This window comes from Acyrthosiphon pisum, chromosome X, assembly GCF_005508785.2.
Source record: "Acyrthosiphon pisum isolate AL4f chromosome X, pea_aphid_22Mar2018_4r6ur, whole genome shotgun sequence".
Lineage (NCBI taxonomy): Eukaryota > Metazoa > Arthropoda > Insecta > Hemiptera > Aphididae > Acyrthosiphon > Acyrthosiphon pisum.
In genome coordinates, this window is record NC_042493.1 from 111,805,048 (window position 1) to 111,826,609 (window position 21,562).

Here is a 21,562-nt window from a genome sequence, read left to right on the forward strand (position 1 = left end):
TATTCAATTGTATGTATTTAAAAATTAAAAATAACTTCTCACATCTCGTTTGTTTCATTTAAATATATATGCGTATGTTAGTTGTATTGATGTATAATATGATGCAGAAGATTTCTAATGAGCTTACGACTGTAAAAATTAAATTATTATAGCTACTGCAATTTAATTGTTTTATAATTGTCCAAGTACACATTGACATACCGTTTTAGTAGTTCTTGTAGTTCTTGTCCTATGAATCTTGTATAGAAAAAAAAACAGAATTATGATATCTCCATTATTTTAGAGATATCGCGATGGGTAATACCTCACACGACACTGTTTTAATTATTTAAATACACTGTTATTATTATTTATTTTATAAACAATTTTTTTTTTTTTAATTTCCGGTGTAATGAGTACTGAGTAGTGAAGCAAATGATAATTTTGAATTTGATGATGTAATAAACAATAATAAAACATTTTCATCAAAATATCAAATAATCCTTTATTAATCAAAATATATCGACATATTCTTAGATATTAAACCATAGACCCGTTGAGGTAATTTAATTCCAAGTTTAGAAGCTTAGAAATGATATATGGTCAACCTATGTATTCTGATTTACAGGCAATATTAAATATTAATTACGTTTAATATTTAGTCAATTCCTTTGAGTTGATTTACATTTTAGTATTATTCAATACATGTTTAAAAAAATATTTATTATTTATTCAAGAATTAATAACTTTTCTAGTAATATTATAGTACATAGAATAATTAAAAATTAAACTATTTAAAAAAAAGTAGATCAACAATGTTTTTTCATTATATGGCTTTTTAAATTGACTTTTGCAGCGTATCTTTTATTACAGATATCACATCTAAATGGCTTTACTCCGGTATGTGTTTTTTCATGTCTCAGGAAATTTGATTTGTCGGAAAAAGCCTGATGACATAAATTACATTTAAACTGTTTTACCCCGGAATGTGCCATTATATGGCTTTTTAATTTTGATTTCCGAGTATAAGACTTATGACAGGTAGCACATTTAAATGGTTTTTCTCCAGTATGCGTCCTTGTATGATCTGTCAAATGTGATGTTTTAGTAAACCTTCTATCACAAATATCACACTTGTATGGCTTTCTTCCGGTATGCGTCTTTGTATGCTTTTTCAAATATGATGTTCTAGTAAACCGTTTATCACAGGTATCACATTTATACGAATTACCCCGGGTATGTATTTTTATATGTCTCTGAAAATTTGATCTGTCCGAAAAGGCCTGATCACATAAATCACACTTAAACGACTTTACCTCGTTATGTGTCAATTTGTGACGTTTTAATATTGATTTCCGAGTATAAGATTTATCACAGGTAGTACATTTAAATGGTTTTTCTCCGGTATGTGTCCTTGAATGATCTAACAAATGATCAGTTCTAGTATACTCTTTGTCACATTGTTCACATTTGTATAGCTTTTTGGCGGTATGTGTCATTACATTAGATTTATCACAGTTATCATTCAATGAATTTTTCTTTGAGCTCTTTGATGTAAAATCCGAATTCACTCGTGTAATGAATTCTTCAGTTTTGTTTCTAAAAAAATTAAAATAGGTACTTTAAAAATGTTAACCTTTGTTAATTAACGGACAATAAATATAACTACGTAATATTTAGTAAATTTTAATAATAAGTTTGAGGTATACCTCATAAACCAAATTGTTATAATATATTATTCTGAATATAATATTATTATTACACACATGGACAAATACTTTTATATTTATATAACAGCATACATATATACATATAAACGTCATATGTATTTATTAATTTATATATCTATATATGTTCAAATATTATCATATAAATTGCAATGTTTACAATTGCATTTGTTTAAAAGTGATTATTAATGAAAAACAAAAAAAATTTTGTGTCAAATGAAAATACAATTATTTTTATAAGCATTTACTAATTATTTTGAATTAGAAATTCATAAAAATTATATTTTTATATAAGTATATAAAATATTCAAAAATGGAATACTAATCCCTCATCAGTTCGTCTACATCAACAAAAACTATAATATTTATAGTCCAATAACACCCAGATTTTTAAAGTCTTACAGTGGCAGAACTTTTAGTATAATTCACGTTGATATTTTATAAATTATGATCAATATTTAAATTTTGATAGTACCTTAAATATTTACACTTTAATAGTTTAATGTAAACAACCCTATAAAATTCATTAGAAATATACCTGTGTCCGAATCATAATATTTCAAAAATATAGGTTCCCATTTGATTTTTAAAAGTTATCCCCAAACCTCAATATTCTAATTAATAATAAAAAAAAAAAATAATAATTTTGAGTTAATTTAGATAATATAATTCAAAAATATTTTCACGTAGGTAACATTTTCTTAATTGTTTCATAAATGTTTATATTATACTATGATGTAAATTGTATTCATACCCTTTTTTTTAATAATTGGCGGTTAATGTAATGACCTGTTTAATAAAATCTTGATCATCACATCTGATAAGTAGAGATTGAGGCTTAAGTAATTTTAAAATGCTAGTAATTACTATTCATCTCTCAATAAAAATAATTTTTATGTATAATAAATACTAGATATAATATTACATAGATTCTATTTTATGAGAACCATTTTAAAGGATTATTATCCAATGTATAATGATTTTAATAATTGACAAACTAATCATTAGAATTTTGATTTAAATATATAATCATTTTCAGGAAAATGAGAATTGAGAGTGAAATGCTTTTTTTACTTTTTGTGTAATATTCTGTTGGCATTTTAAATTTTAAATTTTGAATAATGTATTTGAAATGAATGTCTTATTAATGATAAAAGAATGTAAATCTAGTACAAGGTTCCTTATAAGTTGTTAAAAGTGGAAGTTAAAAAAAATTGACTGCAAATCCACAATATTTTTTTATGACCTGCGGAAATTAAGAAATTTGACACAAGTAATTATATAGGTAATATAAAATGATCGTTTTTTAGAGCTAAGAACTGAAATTTTAAAACAAGGTTTCATTTAAGTATTTCATTATCTAATCAATCCAAATCTAAAAATTGTATAAATAAATTTAATCAAATTTGGATGAAATTATAGAATACTAAAACCATGAATCATGTTTATTATTATATTTATACAAACAATGGCATTTTAAATTGATTTAACCCACTGTTGTAGTGCTAATGCTTATAATATAAAAACAAATTACTTTCATCACAATATCATAAAATATACCTTCTTAATAATAGTATTATTAAATCTGTTAGCCTGTGTTATTACTTATTACTAATTATATTTGATGATATTATTGTGATTGAAGTATTTATTTTGCCTATAAAAATTTAACATTTCATTATTTTTTAACCATTATAAATTTAAAATTTTTCATAAGTGGATGTCGCTCTGCTGTACAGTAGGTTACAAGTGGGTCAATGTATTATGAATTGTATTAAACTTGAATTCAATGATATAATATCATTTTATAAGAAAAACAATACTCAGCTAAGACGTTTCGTCAGTCTGGATTTTTTATATCGATATTATCTATTTATTATAGCCTGAAAGTTAAATTAATTTTATAATATTTTTATTTTTATTCGTTGCTATGGTGATAAACAAAGCGTAAGAAATCAAAATTATATTTTTAGCAGTTTTTGGTAATTTGTCAGTAGATTTTACCGCGGCATTAAATAGTTATTTAAACTATTGGTAAAATCGAAAAATGACCTTTCTAAAGTACCATCTTGATCCAATTTGCTAAAAGATAAGGTACTATATTATGTTGAAATCGAAGCACTCCTTCTGGTAGAAATTTGTATACCGGATAAAAAAATAATAATAAATAAACACCATTGTAAAACCACTAGCTTCCTCGCTCCGCTCAGAAACTAAAATTTTGATAAATGTAGACAACATTTGAAGTTTAAAAAGTTATAAAAAAATTGTGCCCCTGGATCTGTAATATTTATCAACAATTATTATAATAACTTATAAGGAACCTTATTACATTTTCAATCTTTTTGACTCGACAAATAACATTTTATTGGAAATTATAGAATAATACGAAACTTGAAAATGTAGATATTTTTGATCGACAATAATTATAAAAAAATTATAAAACTCAAAATATTCTAATGCTATTAATAGCTGAAAAATAGGCTCAATAATGACATCTAGATTCTAAATTGTATGAAATAATGAAAATCAGTGTTCCTTTATCACGTTATTCTTTATATTTTAACCCAGTATGTGTGGAAGTTTTAAATTCTTAGTGAAGCGATTGGTTTTACAATAATGTTTTATTTTTATATTTATTTTTATTTTTGCATTTCATCACCTTTTAGGACAGTTAAACAAATTAGATTTTCTTCAACAGCATCTTTTCTGAAAGAAATGTGATCCCAATTGGAACTTTGTGGGGTCAAAAGTAAAAAACTACCTATTAATGTTCTAGATTCTGAGCGGAGTGATGACATTTTTTTATACATTTTTTCTGTGTCTGTTACCACCGTTTGGGACAGATAACTGCTTCAATTTTCTTCAACAGTACCTTGTTCGATGGTAAATTGAATCTAGTTTATACATTTGAGGTCAAAATTCCCAGTAATTTCCAAAATGGCCGAGAACAACAAAATAAAAATTAAGAAAAAACAGAAATTTTAAACTGAACGTTTATAACAACATTTTTTATACACCATTTAATTTTCAATTTTACTTGCTTTGAGCTAATTAAGGAAATTTTCAGATTCCAAGTTTTTTAGTTTTTTTTTTCTAAAAATGTTGGTAAAATTTTATTTGTTGTGTCAAAAAACGTTAAAATATAATACAAGGTGGGGGGAAGTAATGCTAACGCGGTCCCTCCTCTGGTTCTCGATACCACGGAAAAAAAAAAAAAAAAAGGCTCCTTATATATTGTTACAATGACAGATAAAAAATATTAAAAATATATTTTCAAAATTTTTTTTATAAACATTTAAAGTTTGGATTTTGATAAAATACGTAAAAATCATTAAAATGTGCAAATTATTTTGAGTTAGAAATTCATAAAAAAAATGTCTATTGGAAAGTCAAATAAAATTTTTATGAGAGTTTGAAGTTTTTACAACATTCAACAAACATCAGTATTCACTGAATTTCTCATGTAAAGATTTTCTTATTTCATTGTATTTCGAAAATATACTTGAAAAATTTTTCAAAATATTTTGACATGTTATAATCTGTTTATGGAAATTTTCAGTTTTCAATTTATATAGTTTATTTTTTCAATAAATGTCTATATAATTGTATTTGTTACGTCAAAAAGCGCGGTTCATACAAGGCAGTTACTGATATATTGTTTTGATACCTATTGAAAAATATTAAAAGAACATATGCACAATTTTTTTATATAAGCATTTAAAGTTTGACATTTGAAAATATTTATCAAATTTAAAATTTAAAAAATTATGAAGTTAAATCTTTTAAAATGTTCAACTTTTCTAGCATAAGATAGGACAATTAAAAAAGGGTTCTACGTAAATAGGTGAATAAATTACTTTATTCATAATAATAATATCAAATATACTTGGTAAAATCATAAGCTGACTGATAATTTTCGCTCAGAATCGTTTTTTGTATACGATGATATTATATCTTTGAATTCAAATTTAACACCATCTATTACAGTGACCTACTTGTAACCTACCATACAAAAGAGCGACACCCACTTGCCCAACTATTTATGTTTTAAATTAAGTTGTTTTATTTCACCAATGCAATTATTTATAGAATTGTCTATTTTATTGTTTATAATGAAAACATAATTTCAAAATATTTTGATTAAATAATTATAAGGTATAATCTATTTATTCCACAAACCTATTCGTACTGAACTATACGTTAATTCGGTAACAATAAATATATGATATATTTGTATAGAGAAACACAATAATAATTACAATAAAATAATTGCAATGTTATCAGGAAAAATGTATTCAATGTACCATACTATATAACTATACAAGTCTATCAGTATCAAGGTTATTGCCTCAGGTTGGGAAATGACCCACTCCACTGTAATAAACGTCCATGCGGCGTTACTGTGAACTACCAGAGCTAGTAGCTCTAGTACAGGAGTGGCAAATTATTTTGTCTCTTCCCTGCGTTAGTACCATGAAAATCATAGTTTTCGAATACAACATACATCATCCAACACTGATTATTAATGTTAGACTTAAAATGTGCTTATTTCCAATTTACAACATAAATAATGTAGATCTGATTAGTCAATTTAATTAACTATAACTTATATAACGATTTATAGATTTTAATTTTAATTGTGGGTAAGTGCTGTGTTGTCTATTGTACCTCTGGATATAAAAGCGACTTAGAAAAGATTTCAAAATATCCAGTTACAGGTCAAAGTAATTTCTGTTAGATGCCCAAAAAATTAATTGAATATCTAATGTATCTCTTTAATTATGGTATATAAAGTTGATCCAGTGTTAAAAAAACATAAAGCTTCTACATGTTTTGAAAGTACTTGTTAAAATCTAATTTATTTTTAAAAAGGTATTTACTAATGAGGTACTTGACAGAAATTAAACCATTTGGCTTAGATGAATGTCTTTAGAATCAAGTCTTCTAAAAACTAGAATTAAAAATTAGATACATTGCATTTTTCACAAATATTTTAAATTGAATTTTTTCTCTTCCATATTAAAAAATAGAAATGAAATTATATTTAAAACAATTTTAAAATATTAATTAGAACAAAAGTTATTTCATTTGTCAGTTCCTCCTGTTACACCTTGTATAATAAACAAGATTTTATATTTTTTTTCAATTGTATTATTCTTTTTTTGTTCTAAATTAGCTCTGCATAAAGACAATTATAAAGTTTGGTTTAATTAATAAAACTGTAAAAAAAAAAATATTTGAATTTAAAAAATTACATTTGTAGTTATTAGTTTTTATTAAAAACAATTTTAATTACTTACCTAATGGCTAATATCTTAAATACCTAACTCCTATATAATATTCTTAAAAAAAACTTTACCAAAAAGTAAGTTTACTTATAATTCATTTGAAAAAAAAAAAATAATTTTATAAAAATTGACTGACAAGCCTAAGGTATTAAAATACAATGACTGATTTATAATTATAAGTGTATAATACACAGTGTTATTTGTGATCAGCGATCAGTTGTCAGGCTGACTACTCCTAGTGCTTATAGTTCGCTAATTCACCGCTTTGTGCCACGTTATCACACTTCGTTTTGCAACCATAGTAGTTAACCGTGATTAGTACATTGCTAATAGTAAAATAAATTACTATACCTAATGCCTATATCAATATTTTTTTATTTTAATAATTTGATGGAGTTAGCCCAATTACAATAGTACATATTACAATAAATAAAACTGAAACATTACAATTTTATTATTAAAAGTGTAAAAATATATTTTAACTCTTTAATTGATTCATTGTTAAATGTTCCTACTCTTCCCACACTTTGTATTGATGTGGACATACATTTTATCGCCTCATAACTAAATGTCTCATTGGAACTTCCTGATCTTCTGCCTTCTATCTCTTTTTGTGTTCTTGTCTATGTAACAAGTGACGACTCATTGTCTACGTCCCTTCCCATTGTACAAACTCTAACCACGACCACCCTATACAAAGAATGATACGTTACCATAGCTCACTTTAATTTTGTTACTCATTTAATATCCCAAATTACCTGTTCTCTACCTCAGTTTATTTGTTACATTCACACTAAAACTTGTAGTTTACATGTCAAATGTCATGTTTTGTTTATAGTGTCTCTAATATTGGTTGTTCTCACTAGTGCTGTTATTATTACTATTTCTGTTCACACACTCTGTATGTTTGAAGAAATTCAAATTCAAATTATCTGACTAGTAAATTATTACCAAACTTAGTACTTACATTCTCAAGCATTTCAAAGGATTGGAACATTTTTATCAACATTAACTTTACAAAAATTAATAAAACTTCAAATTTTAATACCTATTAATAGCTCAAAAATCCTCAATAATGACACATAGATTCTACGTTGTACGAAGAAATTAAAATCAGTAGGTACATATCATTCTTTAATCACGTCATTAATTATTGTTTAACCCCAGTTTGCCAGTTTTTTTTTTCACAAGTTTAAAAATTCATAAAACATGTACTACTGTCCGTAAATAACAATATAATATATCCGAATTCAGAGAAAAATATTTTCTATCGATGTAAATTATTACCAAACTGCCGGATTAGCATTAATTAATTAAATAAATATTATAATATAATATATTTAGTAATATAGGCTGACAAGATCACCTCTATTCAGAATAATTTTTTATATGCAATGTTTTATTGACCTACTCAATTTCATGACTCGAGGTACACTAATCACATACAAAACGTTATTTTTAATTTCCTAATTAACCACTTTTTTCCTTTTTATAGAACTTATACATTTTACAAATTAAGAAAATTAACTGAGTACTTAAAAAAGCTTTATTAACTTTTGTTCAACTTAACTCATTTGTACTTAATAAGTAAATTTATTTACACAACTATTTTTATAGGGTTAATAACCAATCACAAGAGAAAGGAATTTTTTAATAAATACATATTGTTATTGAAATGAGATATTTTACATCGGACAAAAAATGAGTACCATTTAGATCATTCTAATTAAAATAAGCCCAGATTTATTTTGATTAGTAATCACTATAGTATATGTCGAACAAACTGGCGGAGGGTTATTATACCAACATGAGGAATGCTACAGCTGGTACCACAAATTTATTTGGCACGCTATGCCAATATCTACAGTAATGCAAGATTAATATGTATATTACCTAAAATATACAGTTATGATTGGCTAGGGTTGCAAACCTCCATTTGTTTTGACACAGACAAGACATACTTAGTTATTATTATTTATTTTTTATACAAATTGTTTAATAAATCTATCTTTATAGGTGATGACTAGGGCCATGAAGTTATTGCATTAATAAACTCACTAAATTTATTGCATTATTGCATTTAAATATATTAAAAATTGTACTTGTAAATTGAAAAATTGTATCGAAAAAAATTAATTATAATCAATAAAATCAAACATATTAATGAATAATACTAAAAAATACATATGAATATTACTTACATTATTGCATTGCATAACAAATGATTTTTTTAAGTTTTCTTAGCAACCTTAATGATAATCGCTCTATTGAAATATTAATAAAATAATAAGTATTACTTACAACAAATATAGAAATTTGTTCATTGCTAGGTTTACTTACTTTTATTTTACATATCAAGTTATATAATCTTAAATGTAAACAAAAATTAAGAAAAATAGTTTAAATTGCAGTAAAATTAAAAAAATCACCAAAATTGCATTTATTGCAATATAATTTTTTTTTGTTTAAATTAAGAGTTGTACAAAACATATTTTAAGCTCACTCAGCAACAAATATAAGCATTTACAAAAAATATTCAAATGCTACAACTTCACTGCCCTAGAGATCACATTCTTATGTGATTTTATCCCTTATAATTTTATCAGAATATAAATAGTATCATCAAATTTCTTATTACATTTATGTATTCGGACATATAATATAAATTAAATTCTTACTCGTAATGTAATAGTTGACCCTTGTTGTCACTAAATGACACTGTTTCATCAAAACATTCTTGATTGATATTTCCATTAAATGGTACTCCATCCATGAGAATACCTTCTTGTTTAATAAATCTATTGGACAGTTGATCATGATAGCTAAAAAAAATTGCAAAAAATATTATTTTTTTAGTATTGTGTATAAATTAGATACAATTTACAAATTAAATAATACCTACATATTTTATTAAAAAAAACCTAATTTTCTATTATAAAATTCTTTCAAAATGTAGGTTAAAATTACATTTTCTGATGATACGCCAATTATAATGTATTTACTCACTTGGAATTCACAGCACAGTCATTAATAGTTTTTCTTATTGGTTCCATACTGAATTTGTCTTAGTTTTTTGATTACTGCAAACATAAACCATTAAAATTATCAACCCTCTATGCCTAACCTGTCATTTAGTTGTGGGACGGGTTTAGGATGTGCGTTTTCGCCTACCTATTTGTTTAGTACAAATTTTTCCTTAGACTGCTTAATTAAAACTGCTTATGTTTTACTATTGGTCGATTCAGTATCGCAATACCACACAGAAATTATAAATCGTAAAATGTAATTCTTCTTAATTTATTACAATTAGGGTGCCATTTAAATTATAGTACATGGGCAGGAGATTTGGTGGTCCAAACCCGTGTAAAACTATGAAGCTTACTTGTGGATACGTCTTCTCTGACTGACGTAATAAATAAATGACACGACAAATGTTAGGAATAAAAAAGACAGTTTATTTATTATATATTTTCGTTGAGAAACACAAAAACGATGAGCACGTATGAAACGAAGTCAGCGGCAGCCAGTCACAAAGTTTTCAGCGTTGTGTTGAATCACGAGAATTATGGCGAGAAGTTTACGTGCGCGCGGTTCGAACGCAGGAAATACAAAGAAATTCGCCACGTCACCTGCCACCGCCGCCGACACCGAGTCTAAAACCAATGTGACCAACTGTCTCACAACTTACAGAATCGGTGTAGAATTTGTTGTTATGATTCAAACTCGGATTTTTAGAATTTTGGTGGGTCTGCGGATTGTGGAGGTGTACGGATATTTTTTAACGCAAATCATCGAACGAATGGGTTTTAGCGTTGTTGAAAACATCGACTTCTTAATCAAATCTGAATTTGAACGATTTTTTTCTGAGGTATGTAGTAATATATTATAATATGTACCAATGTACCATAATATTATGTATTATATTGGATAACAGTTGTAGGTAGGTACCTATACACGTGACGTAGACGAGCGCACATATTATAGATTAGTAGGTAGGTACACAGATTTTGTTGCCGTTGCTGAAAACGAAACGGTTCAGAATAACTTTACACAAACGCCGTGAAATGTTATCGTCGTGTACGACGTACCTACTATATAACCACAGAACAATATAGAATAGACACTCGGTCAGCTGTGTGGGTTTTCGTATCCCTACGGTATGAAGTATTGGACTCTATAAATTGTACCGTATCCGTAATCTGATAGAATGTTGGCAACGTGTATCCCTCTTTGTTACGAAATCTTAAAAACGGATACAAGGCAATGGCCAATGGGCATTATTATTATTCTGTGGACTGTGACAATGATGTTGAAATGATTTATTTAAATGATAACATATGCCACGCCCCCCTGGAGACCATGTCCAAGGCCACAGTCACCCGATTTTGCCAATACACGCAGTGTCGTACCCCTGATATAACAACAATGATAATCCTAATATGATATACGCCACCGACAACGACGTGCTTTATGATATAGATAAATGTGGTTAAAATTATGTGCGTTTTGTACACTGTAAACGTAAATATAGAGGATTCGTTAACATGTACGTTACAATGTGATTATGTAGCATATTATGAGCGAGAAAATGCAACGCGCAGTTAAATATTAATATATGTCGCTGGACAGGTGCAGCGGTTTGGTGTTTATTTTTCATACGTAAATTACTTCCGAAACGATACATTATGTCTCCACTCTCCATTCATATTCAAAAAAAATAAATGTATAATAAATGTCGTTATACCTATATACCTATTATAGTGAAATACTATTTGTTTGTATTATATTAGGCCGATTAAAGAAAGTTGAACGTGTTTTATAATATAGGTAACAGCCCGCCCGGCGACCGCTGTTTATAATAAAAAATATATGCTTATACATCAAATGCGGCTACGTATAAATATTAAAATCTCAAGTTAATTGCTATTTTTATTTATGGCAACACTTTTTCAGTATCCACTATCCACCTATACTTATCTACTACCTGGTAGATGGATACACCCGTCAGGTGTATGTTGGACACTCGATAGAAGGGTAGTTGCAGTTATACGCGCGATGTATAAGAATACATTTTAATATTATTATTAATTATTAAAAACAGTCTAATGTACTTACTTAAATCTTAAAGTTAATACCTATTATTTATTATCATGCGTAAAAACTAAAAACTAAATTAAGTGTCGATCCAATATATTTTATAACTAACATTACAAGTTAACTAAATAGGTAAAGGATTAACTGCCAAGTAACTGCACACATTCAAAAGAATTTAAAAAAAATAAAATAAAGATGTGCACATTACGAGTAGATATTTGACTACTTAAATTCATAATAAATTAATATTTGATAACATATATATTATAATATTATACCTAATAAGTTTGTAAGTGTTAGTGAGAGTGAGAGTTGTGAACATTGTTGATCAATATAAAGATATTATACCATGTAGTAGGTAGGTAATTAATTTTTTTTTAAGTTAGTAAGAAAGTTGAGGTTTAACAGTTCACAGTTGAAAGAGACAAACCGAGTATCACAGTGGAGTGTATTATAAAAAAAAAATGGTGTTGGTAAAATAATTTCAAGTGACCTACCCCTCATAATATTGTTTTTCCTACCCATAAAATGTAACCTACTTTTCTTCTATCAATACCCACCCATATTTAAGGAGTTGCCTGAGAAAATCTTGAACTCTATATGTTACACGCCACTGTTTTTCGGGGATCGATAGATCTTTAACCCGTGTTCGTTAACTGTTCGTATATACACTTGCATACATATAACGTATTTGTGTATAATTATTTTGTTCTATAATAAAAATGCTTAAATCGATTTTAAACGATATCTACTACGCCGACGGTCGCAACGCGCATTTAATCGGTACCTACGCCCTATATTATATTATACAATGATCAACGACATAATTAATAAGCGAAAGCTTCTGTACAAGCGACTATAATATTGTATAATCGAAGTGATGTACCTACATCGCCTAATATGGTATTAGGTATCTTATTTTCGTCATTTAATAATCGAATAATATATATTTTTTTTGTGTAGGAACTACGACTATAATTGGTCATTAGTACTCATTACTCATGAGTAGGGTAGAGGACTTGTAGCTCTAAAAAAGCTCTAAATATACAAGCACTTATGCACTAAAAAACCCCATAATATGCAATTAAAATATGCACTTAAAATTTTTTTTAGCCTTTTTATTTAAATAATAAATACATAATACATTAACATTATTATTTATTTATCCTAATCGAATAAAAGCCCGCATGGTGTACACACGTATCTGTGGTGGTGATGTCGTAGGTATAGTTTACGTTAAAATCGTTATCGCTTCTAAGAAAAATGTGTGCCCGAGCACAGTCAAAAACCATATTAAACGACAAAAATTAAAAATAAATAAATGTTTATCCAAACATTTTGACTGTATTGTTTGAAATAAAAATGTCACTGTGGAAAAAAGCGATTCAAGTAAAATATGTCTCAAAAAATATAAAATAGCGTATAAAAGTGTAAAATATGCCCTACAAACCAAAAAAACGTAAAATATGCATTTATATGCAAAATAAAATTTCAAAACTAGCTTTGTGAAAGCATGAAACGTATTTGTTTCGCACTCTGCTATTTTTGTGGCTGTGCAAAAAAAATATGCAAATGCTACAAGTCCTCTGCCCTACTCATGAGTCATGAGCGCACAATTAGTTATACACTTCTACAATATCACAATGTGCAAAGTTATAGGTACATTAATATAAATTAATTGCTTTGGAGCCCGACGTCGACTATATTACGGTCTACACTTTATATAATATTGTCATAATGACAGTTATTTATTGTACCTACGTGTGCATTTTTCCATTTAAGATTATATTTCTATAACTATAATTCGGAATTCCTACTATTATTAATATATGCTGTCTAATTAGCGATAAAACGCCGCGCAGAACCACTGTGTTGCACCAAAATATTATGCCTTCGACGAAAATCGTCTGAACACACTACCTATCCACAATTTCTTCAGCTTTTCGCTTATAATTTTCTCTTGAATATTTGTCTTTCATTATTTATCACATGATTATGGCAATTTATAACAGGCCTACTCTATTTCATTCAATATAATATCACTTTTTTTTTTTGCGAACGCTTATAGTACGGGTGAACTGTACTGACAATACAGTTCACTGTAGTTCTACAGTTTCACGCCGCGAAACACTTCGGTCTTTACGTATTGAACTTTATAGTTAAAACGTGTTCCCCTGTATAGATATAACTTCATAGGTTAAATTTTAACTCACAGCATTATTTTGCTATTGAGATCGTATAGTAATTATAATCAATATTAAAATGCAAAACTTGATTACCTGAACAACTGGATTTTGTCAGTTCCTGATTCTGTTATATTATAATGTATTATCGAAGTATTTTTATGATCGATTATTTCAATTAAAATGACAACATTTAGAATAGAATTTAACATTAAATATTTCTTCCCCAAAATAATTCAGTTCTAGTTCGATCGTTTAAAGCTTTATTTTCGAATCTTTTTCGAAACGGTAAACCCAAATTGCGAAGTTCCGTCTGTATTTTAAAACATACCTAGCGTGCAATATTACTAATTATTATATTTTTATAATTCCGTTATAAATACTTATAATATTATAATATGCGTTCGTTTTATCGTACTGTCATTAGTTTTTCACGTGTTACTTAAAATCATTTATACGGAACGACCGCTGCGGTTTCTGGTCAAACTAAGATAGGTACTAATAACTAGTAATAACACTATCGGTTCAGTTGGTTTTCCCGGGTTTTACTGTAAAACTGATCGTTGCCTTCATGCCACAGTGAGAAATATTAAAGGCGGTTCCACTCGAGCAGTACTTACCGAATTCGGCGGATATTCGCTAGCCGAATCCAAAACGCATAAAATAATAAAGTCCCAAAAAATATTTACAATATTATTATTGTAAATAAAATATTACAGATTGAAAATATTATGATATTATGTTTAAATAAAAATAAAAAGGTAATTCAATGAAATTTAAACCTGTCTAGCAATAAGCGGACTTAATTATTAGAGACATATCTTACTATAATTAATTCTTTTTTCCGTATATATAAGTACCTACTACGATACCATTTTCAATAAACTACACACGTGGGTTGATGGTTATAGACAATAGTAATTGTATATATGTATAATTGTTACGTGCACGACTGCTTAACATAGTACAGACCGTCAGACCGACTGTGATATTGGTCAAATCTACATCACTTTTGACTTTTGACAAAACTGGCTCCCCCTTTTAATATTTTAAATAAGTAATAAACAAACAGTGAAACATAATATACTAGTACCTACTCGGCATATTGCCATATATAAGTAAATTACACATTAAATTAAAACATCGTTTTAAACAGAAAAACAGTTTAAAACAAAAAATACCGTGTTTGTTTTGATTTTTTTAAAAACGAAAAATACAGAATTTCTGGAAATAATATTATAAGTATATTATAAATAATTTTCCAACAAAATTTTTATAAACAATTAACAGTTAACAATATTATAATTAGACCTACCTATTTACTAAAACATACCTTTACAATAATTATTAATATTTTACTATTAAAATATAATAATATATTATGTCCTAGTGTATAATATACGAAATAGTACAATTAAATAACACCCGACGGCCGTTCTCTTTATAGGAAACGTTCTATAATATATTTCGAGAAAAATGAGTTAAAAACATAATTTATTTGGTAAACTTTTTATGTAATTTTACTCGTGGCTTAAACTTAAGACCAGTGAAAACTACGGGTCAAATATAGTGTCAATAAATTTAAAATTAATTAATATTATATTATTTGTTTACGTCAAATACCCGCATTATGGGCATATAATAATAATAATAATATTTTTTTTTTAAATTTACAATTCTCAAAACAATTCTCAAAAAAAGTTGAAAGTGTTGAAATGATTACGCACGTGTTATATTACACGAATTAGGAGTAATATAATATCATCAAAAGAAACGTACATATTTGGTTTTTAGATTACAAATCTCTCGTTACTCTCGTTACGTTACTGCTCAACACTGGATACCTATAACGTCATGACTACTGAGCAATTTATAGCACTGTGCAAAAAACTGTGAGTCGATCTGCTCAATCATCAACCATAATATGATATTCTGTTCGTAGAACTGTATTAGTTTTAACTTTTAAGTACTTTTCGGCTTTCGCGATCCCAATCAGAATGGACTTTGATATTTTAAACACTTACGTTGGATCACTCGATAAATGTGCACTTAAAGTTTCGTCAGATCACTGTACTGTTACAAGGCTGAAACTATATACTAAATGAATAATAACTATATCTTAACGATTTTACCGCAAATGAAAATATCACTCATCGCAATACACTGGACAATTATTTTAAAATAGAACTATATGAAAATATGTTTAATGCGTAATAAATGCAATATAAATTGCATGCATTTATAGTATTTACAAATAGTATGGTTATCATAAATATAATAGTTGTTTAATCAAAATATCAAATACTTTAATACTTATACTATAAATTGTATTTGATATTAGTGTCTCTACACTTACCAATGTATTTACCTACTTATTATTTAGTTAATTTAACGTAGGTACCTACCTAATAACAATAATATAAATTAATTTAATAAGTAATTAGGCATTGATTGGTTTCGTACTTTCATTACCATATCATATTTAAATTAAATAGGCACATCTGCAGCTGTATAATAATGTAATCGCCATGCTCGACGAAGTTTTTTTTTTAAATAAAATAATAATTAAATACAGGGAACTTTTTTTCTTTACCGGGCACCCTTTTTTTTAGTAATTTTTTTTTGTTGAAACTTATGTAGTTAAGTACGCTGAAAACGATGGTGAAGTCAGAATTTGGCAAGTGGACTTAGGTTTGAAGTTATGGGCTAATGAAGTTCACTATTTTGCGATTTTGGAACAAATCTACTTTACCAGACACCATAAATATTCAATTAAAAATTGAAAAAAAGGGTGTCCGATAAAGTAGATTTATACGTATATTATATATGTTGGTAATTCAATTCATACTAGTTTCATGAATGAAACATAATTGATATAAATATTAGTTTCAGTTATATTCAGTCACTGACTTCTATAAAAAAAATATACTACTACACCCCACACAGCAAATGGAATATATTAATATTTTAAACACCTTTAGTTTTTATGTTCTTTTAAATATTATATGTATAATATTTTAAACACTTTTATTTTTAATGTTCTTTTAAATATTATAGGTATCATATTTTAAACATGTTTAATTTTAATGTTCTTTTAAATATTATAGGTATCATATTTTAAACATGTTTAATTTTAATGTTCTTTTAAATATTATAGACGCCATATTTCCAATATACGTATGAATTTTATATCTTTTTAAACATTATGAAAGCGTCCGCAATAATTGCAGAAGGGCGCGATATAGTATACAAAGATAGGGAATGTAATTGAATTAAATACATATATGTATTTTTATGTACGTTAACGTACTATTTCCACTGGTACTATTTAGAAATAGAATATCGTGATTTCTCAAAAAAGTGTAAAATGGAAATAGTACGTTTTGGATTGTCACCCCTCAATATTGATAAAAAATATTTTTAACATTATTATTTATAACAATATGAAAACAGGATGTTATAGGTATATTTAATATATTAATATAATAAATAAATTATTAAAAATATTAAAATAAAATATACGGCCCGCGGGTGTCGGCGGTATACTATTCAGCAGTCAGCACGAGCACGAGCAGTCTGCGCGTTTAAGCCTCATCCATAATATATCGCAGTGAAGTGGTTATTGCATTTTATATAATATAGAGTAATTAAAATATTGGGTTATTATATTGTCCACTAGCTTTTGTTTGTTATTAGAAACGATAGTTTGGGCGTGAGGCATTGAAAGTATCAAGCGCAACGCGCACGTCTCTATATTATAATAACTGCCGATTGAAAGCTTATTAATTTTTAGGCCGGCCAGGAGTGGTGGTGTGCAGCTGAGTAGTCTGTACATAGAGTAATATTACTTTAACCATAGAATAGAGTAATATTACTGTAACCATAGATAAGTAATAAAACGGGCTTAATAGAAGAAGTCACGGACTAAGATATAATATATAAATCTTAGTCTGTGGAAGAAGTATAGGCCATATGCAACCGCCAACCATAGATGAATATTAAAGATTTCTTTAATATCTATCCATGCAACCTTATCACACGGGAATTAATTATTTGAGGTTACAATACACATATAACATATATAACCGCCCGATTCGGCCAATTCACGGAGTTTCACAAGGTTTATAAACTATGGGAGTTTCTACCGCTTACATATTTTAATTACACAGCGTCCTCTTATCAGCTTTTCGTTACTTCAATCGCGGTTTATATACAACCGTGATGATACGCTCATGATAAAATTAATATTGTATCATGAATACGCTGAAATAAGCAGGCTGTCATATTTAAAACGTGTGTTAAATCTCGTATTGGTCACACTGATATTTTCCTTGCTGTTTTTTGACTGTTGAAGTGTTGAATATAGACATAAATGTCGTAAATTATGAATAAAATTCATATTGTGTTTTTTCATGACTCGTTCGCGTTCGCGCTTATTTTCTTTGTCTATGCTTATTACCATTAACCTCAAAGCACAAATACATTCCGATTACGGCAACATTTTACAGAAGAACACGATTTATACTTTTGACTTTGGCAGTTTGACTTTTCTAAATAATTGAGCTTTGTGACTTATGAGTGGTTGATTGCAGCGGAGTACTGGCCTGGTTGATGGGCGAATTAAATCGTAAGTATAACTTGTTTTATTTGTACAATATATATATTATAATATATTTTGCATGCTCAAAAGTCACGTGTGAAGGACGAAGGTACAACCGACTAAATCGAATGTCACATTGTTGCGAAAATCCAAAAACTTCACTTTCTCGTATTCTCACTACCCTTTATTATTGACTATTAGTGCCGGGGTCCTTCCCTCGTGGACCGTAGTGGACACATGTAGGTATACATTATTTGGGTGTACCTAGTACAACTGTCTTGATAATATTATACTACATTATTATTTTGTATGCAGTTTTAACGTCTTATTCATAAAAAGGGCTTTAAATATTAATTTAAGAACCAAATCACCTATATCATACAACTTAATAAATATTGAAAAAGAATTTAATAATCTGCAACGAACTGTAAACAATAAACACAATCAATATAGATATTACAAATTATTAGCATATACCATATTAAAACTATTTTATTGAATTATTTATTTTAAAGGTTATTTATAGTATAATATATTACCTAATATGAATAAGGTAAAATAGGCAATGCTTGAATTCGAAAAAATAGGAGGATGCATAACTGTTAAATATACTATATCAAGAATATTGAAATATCTTATTGATTTGGACATAATTATAATCATAAATATTTTCTACAATGAAAGGGGACTGACCCCCGCATTCCCTCTCAATTCAATTTGCACTGCATTTAGGTACCTAGTTATTTTGTAACTATTGTCGCTTCTTCTTCTTCTTCTTCTTGGGTAATGTCGGCCACTAGGACCATCCCGTCAAACAACCAATCCTCCAGGTCTCTGTCAGCTGCTTTTGTTTTCCAATCTGGGCCACCGTTCAGTGATTCCACGTCTCTCTTAACTAAATCTTCCCATCTTAAACGGGGTCGTCCAAGAGGCCTTTTCCTTTTTGGGTTCTCTGTCAATACTACGTGCAGTAGTGGGTTCTGACTACGCCATGCGTGACCACTGTAGCCTCCTATTCTTGATTATGTTTACTATTGTCGCTATTATTTGGAAAATGGTCTTTGATTTTTTTTATTACTGATGATTTTCCCTTTTTTAAATTTATTTAATAATTAGGTACCTATATTAGGTTTTGCCTCATTTTAATAAATTTTGATTAGAAAATATTTGTTCAAAATTCAAACAGGCCTGCGCTTACTTAAAAAAAAATGTTCTATTTAAATACATAATTATAATATTCTGCTTAACTATAATAACCTAGATTACATTTCTATAGAGTAAATTTTTAATTGCAATTATCTTACTATCAAGAATTTGATATCTTAAATATGCCTTTGGCCAAGAGGTATAAAATAAAATAGCAAAAGATATAATGAAATTAGCTGATATATTTTTTTTAATCATACTTAAAAATAGTGCGTGCAAGTTTATAGGTAGAATTCTTTTTATGATCTAGAATACAGGAATATATGTGTTTTCAATTTTTCATTACAATAAAACCAGTTTTGTATAGGTACTGCAGTGTACCTTAAATTATTATTTATTCTAATTAGGAAGCTTAAATTATACTTATAAAATGTAAGCCTAACTGTACCTATAGGTATTATAATTTTATAATTATTTTTATAGGTAGCATAAAATATAACATAATATTAAAATGATTAAAAGCAATAGAACAAAATTAAGAAGAATTAAAGCTGAGTTAGATAACATTGATTATAACCTACAAGAACCACAAATAAATGATATTCTTCAAAATGATTCATTTTCATTGAATTGTGAAGATGATGTTGCTACTAATACTATAAATGCTGCTTATGACACTACTAGTATTTTATTAGATAATAGATCACCTACTTTAGTTATTGACACTGAATCAAACAACACATTTCAAGGTATAGACTGCAGTGATGAAGATGATCAATTCATTTCTGTAGAAACTGAGCCTAATATTAATGAAATGCTTGCGGACTGGGCAGTTAGTTGTAAAATAACATTTAACAGTATGAATCAACTGTTATCAATTTTAAAAAAACATAAATGTTTTTCTAAATTACCTAAAGACAGCCGAACTTTATTAGCTATACCCCAGTCATCAAATTTAAAATATATTCGTAATGTCGACCCTGGAATATATCATCACTTTGGTTTGGCTAACGGTATAGTTCAGTGTTTACAAGACAGTTCAGTAAATGATTCGGTTATTCAAATCGCAATAGGCATTGATGGATTGCCATTATCAAAGTCTAGTAATAGCCAACTATGGCCTATTTTGGCATTTATTATGAACACTGACAACTCAAAACAAACAGTTTTTCCTATAGGTATTTATCATGGAAATTCCAAACCTAAAGACAGTGATGATTTTATACATGATTTTGTTATGGAAGCTCGTGAATTATCTGATAATGGAATTGTTATTAACAACTTAAAAATGTTTGTTTCTATTAATGTAATTTGTTGTGATGTCCCTGCTCGCTGTTTTGTGTTGAAGACAAAATATCACTCTGGTTTTAATTCATGTTCACGATGCATTATTGAAGGGGAATACATAAATAATCGTGTTTGTTTCCCATATTCAAATATATATTCTGCGCCAAGAACTGATGAAGACTATCGAAATTGCAAAAATGAAGAATATCATAATTCACCATATCCTTCAATAATTACCAAGTTACCTAATTTTGA

At 27.8% G+C, this 21,562-nt stretch overlaps 1 protein-coding gene across 1 annotated transcript; it reads right to left on the reverse strand.

The window, feature by feature from the left end:
• Positions 1-788: 788 nt before the first annotated feature.
• LOC103309782 (zinc finger protein 525-like) lies at positions 789-10,050 on the reverse strand. Its single transcript, XM_008186104.1, has 3 exons — positions 10,004-10,050; positions 9,676-9,819; positions 789-1,578 (listed from the first exon to the last, which is right to left on the reverse strand). The coding sequence occupies exons 1-3, from the start codon at positions 10,048-10,050 to the stop codon at positions 789-791; spliced, it is 981 nt and encodes a 326-aa protein (XP_008184326.1).
• Positions 10,051-21,562: the final 11,512 nt, after the last annotated feature.

Coding starts and splice junctions, on each gene's coding strand:
- LOC103309782 (XM_008186104.1), bottom strand. CDS start 10,050: ATGGAACCAATAAGAAAAACTATTAATGACTGTGCTGTGAATTCCAA. Junction 9,820..10,003: donor GACTGTGCTGTGAATTCCAA/GTGAGTAAATAC, acceptor AATTTTTTTTAG/CTATCATGATCAACTGTCCA. Junction 1,579..9,675: donor GGTCAACTATTACATTACGA/GTAAGAATTTAA, acceptor TAATTTTTTTAG/AAACAAAACTGAAGAATTCA.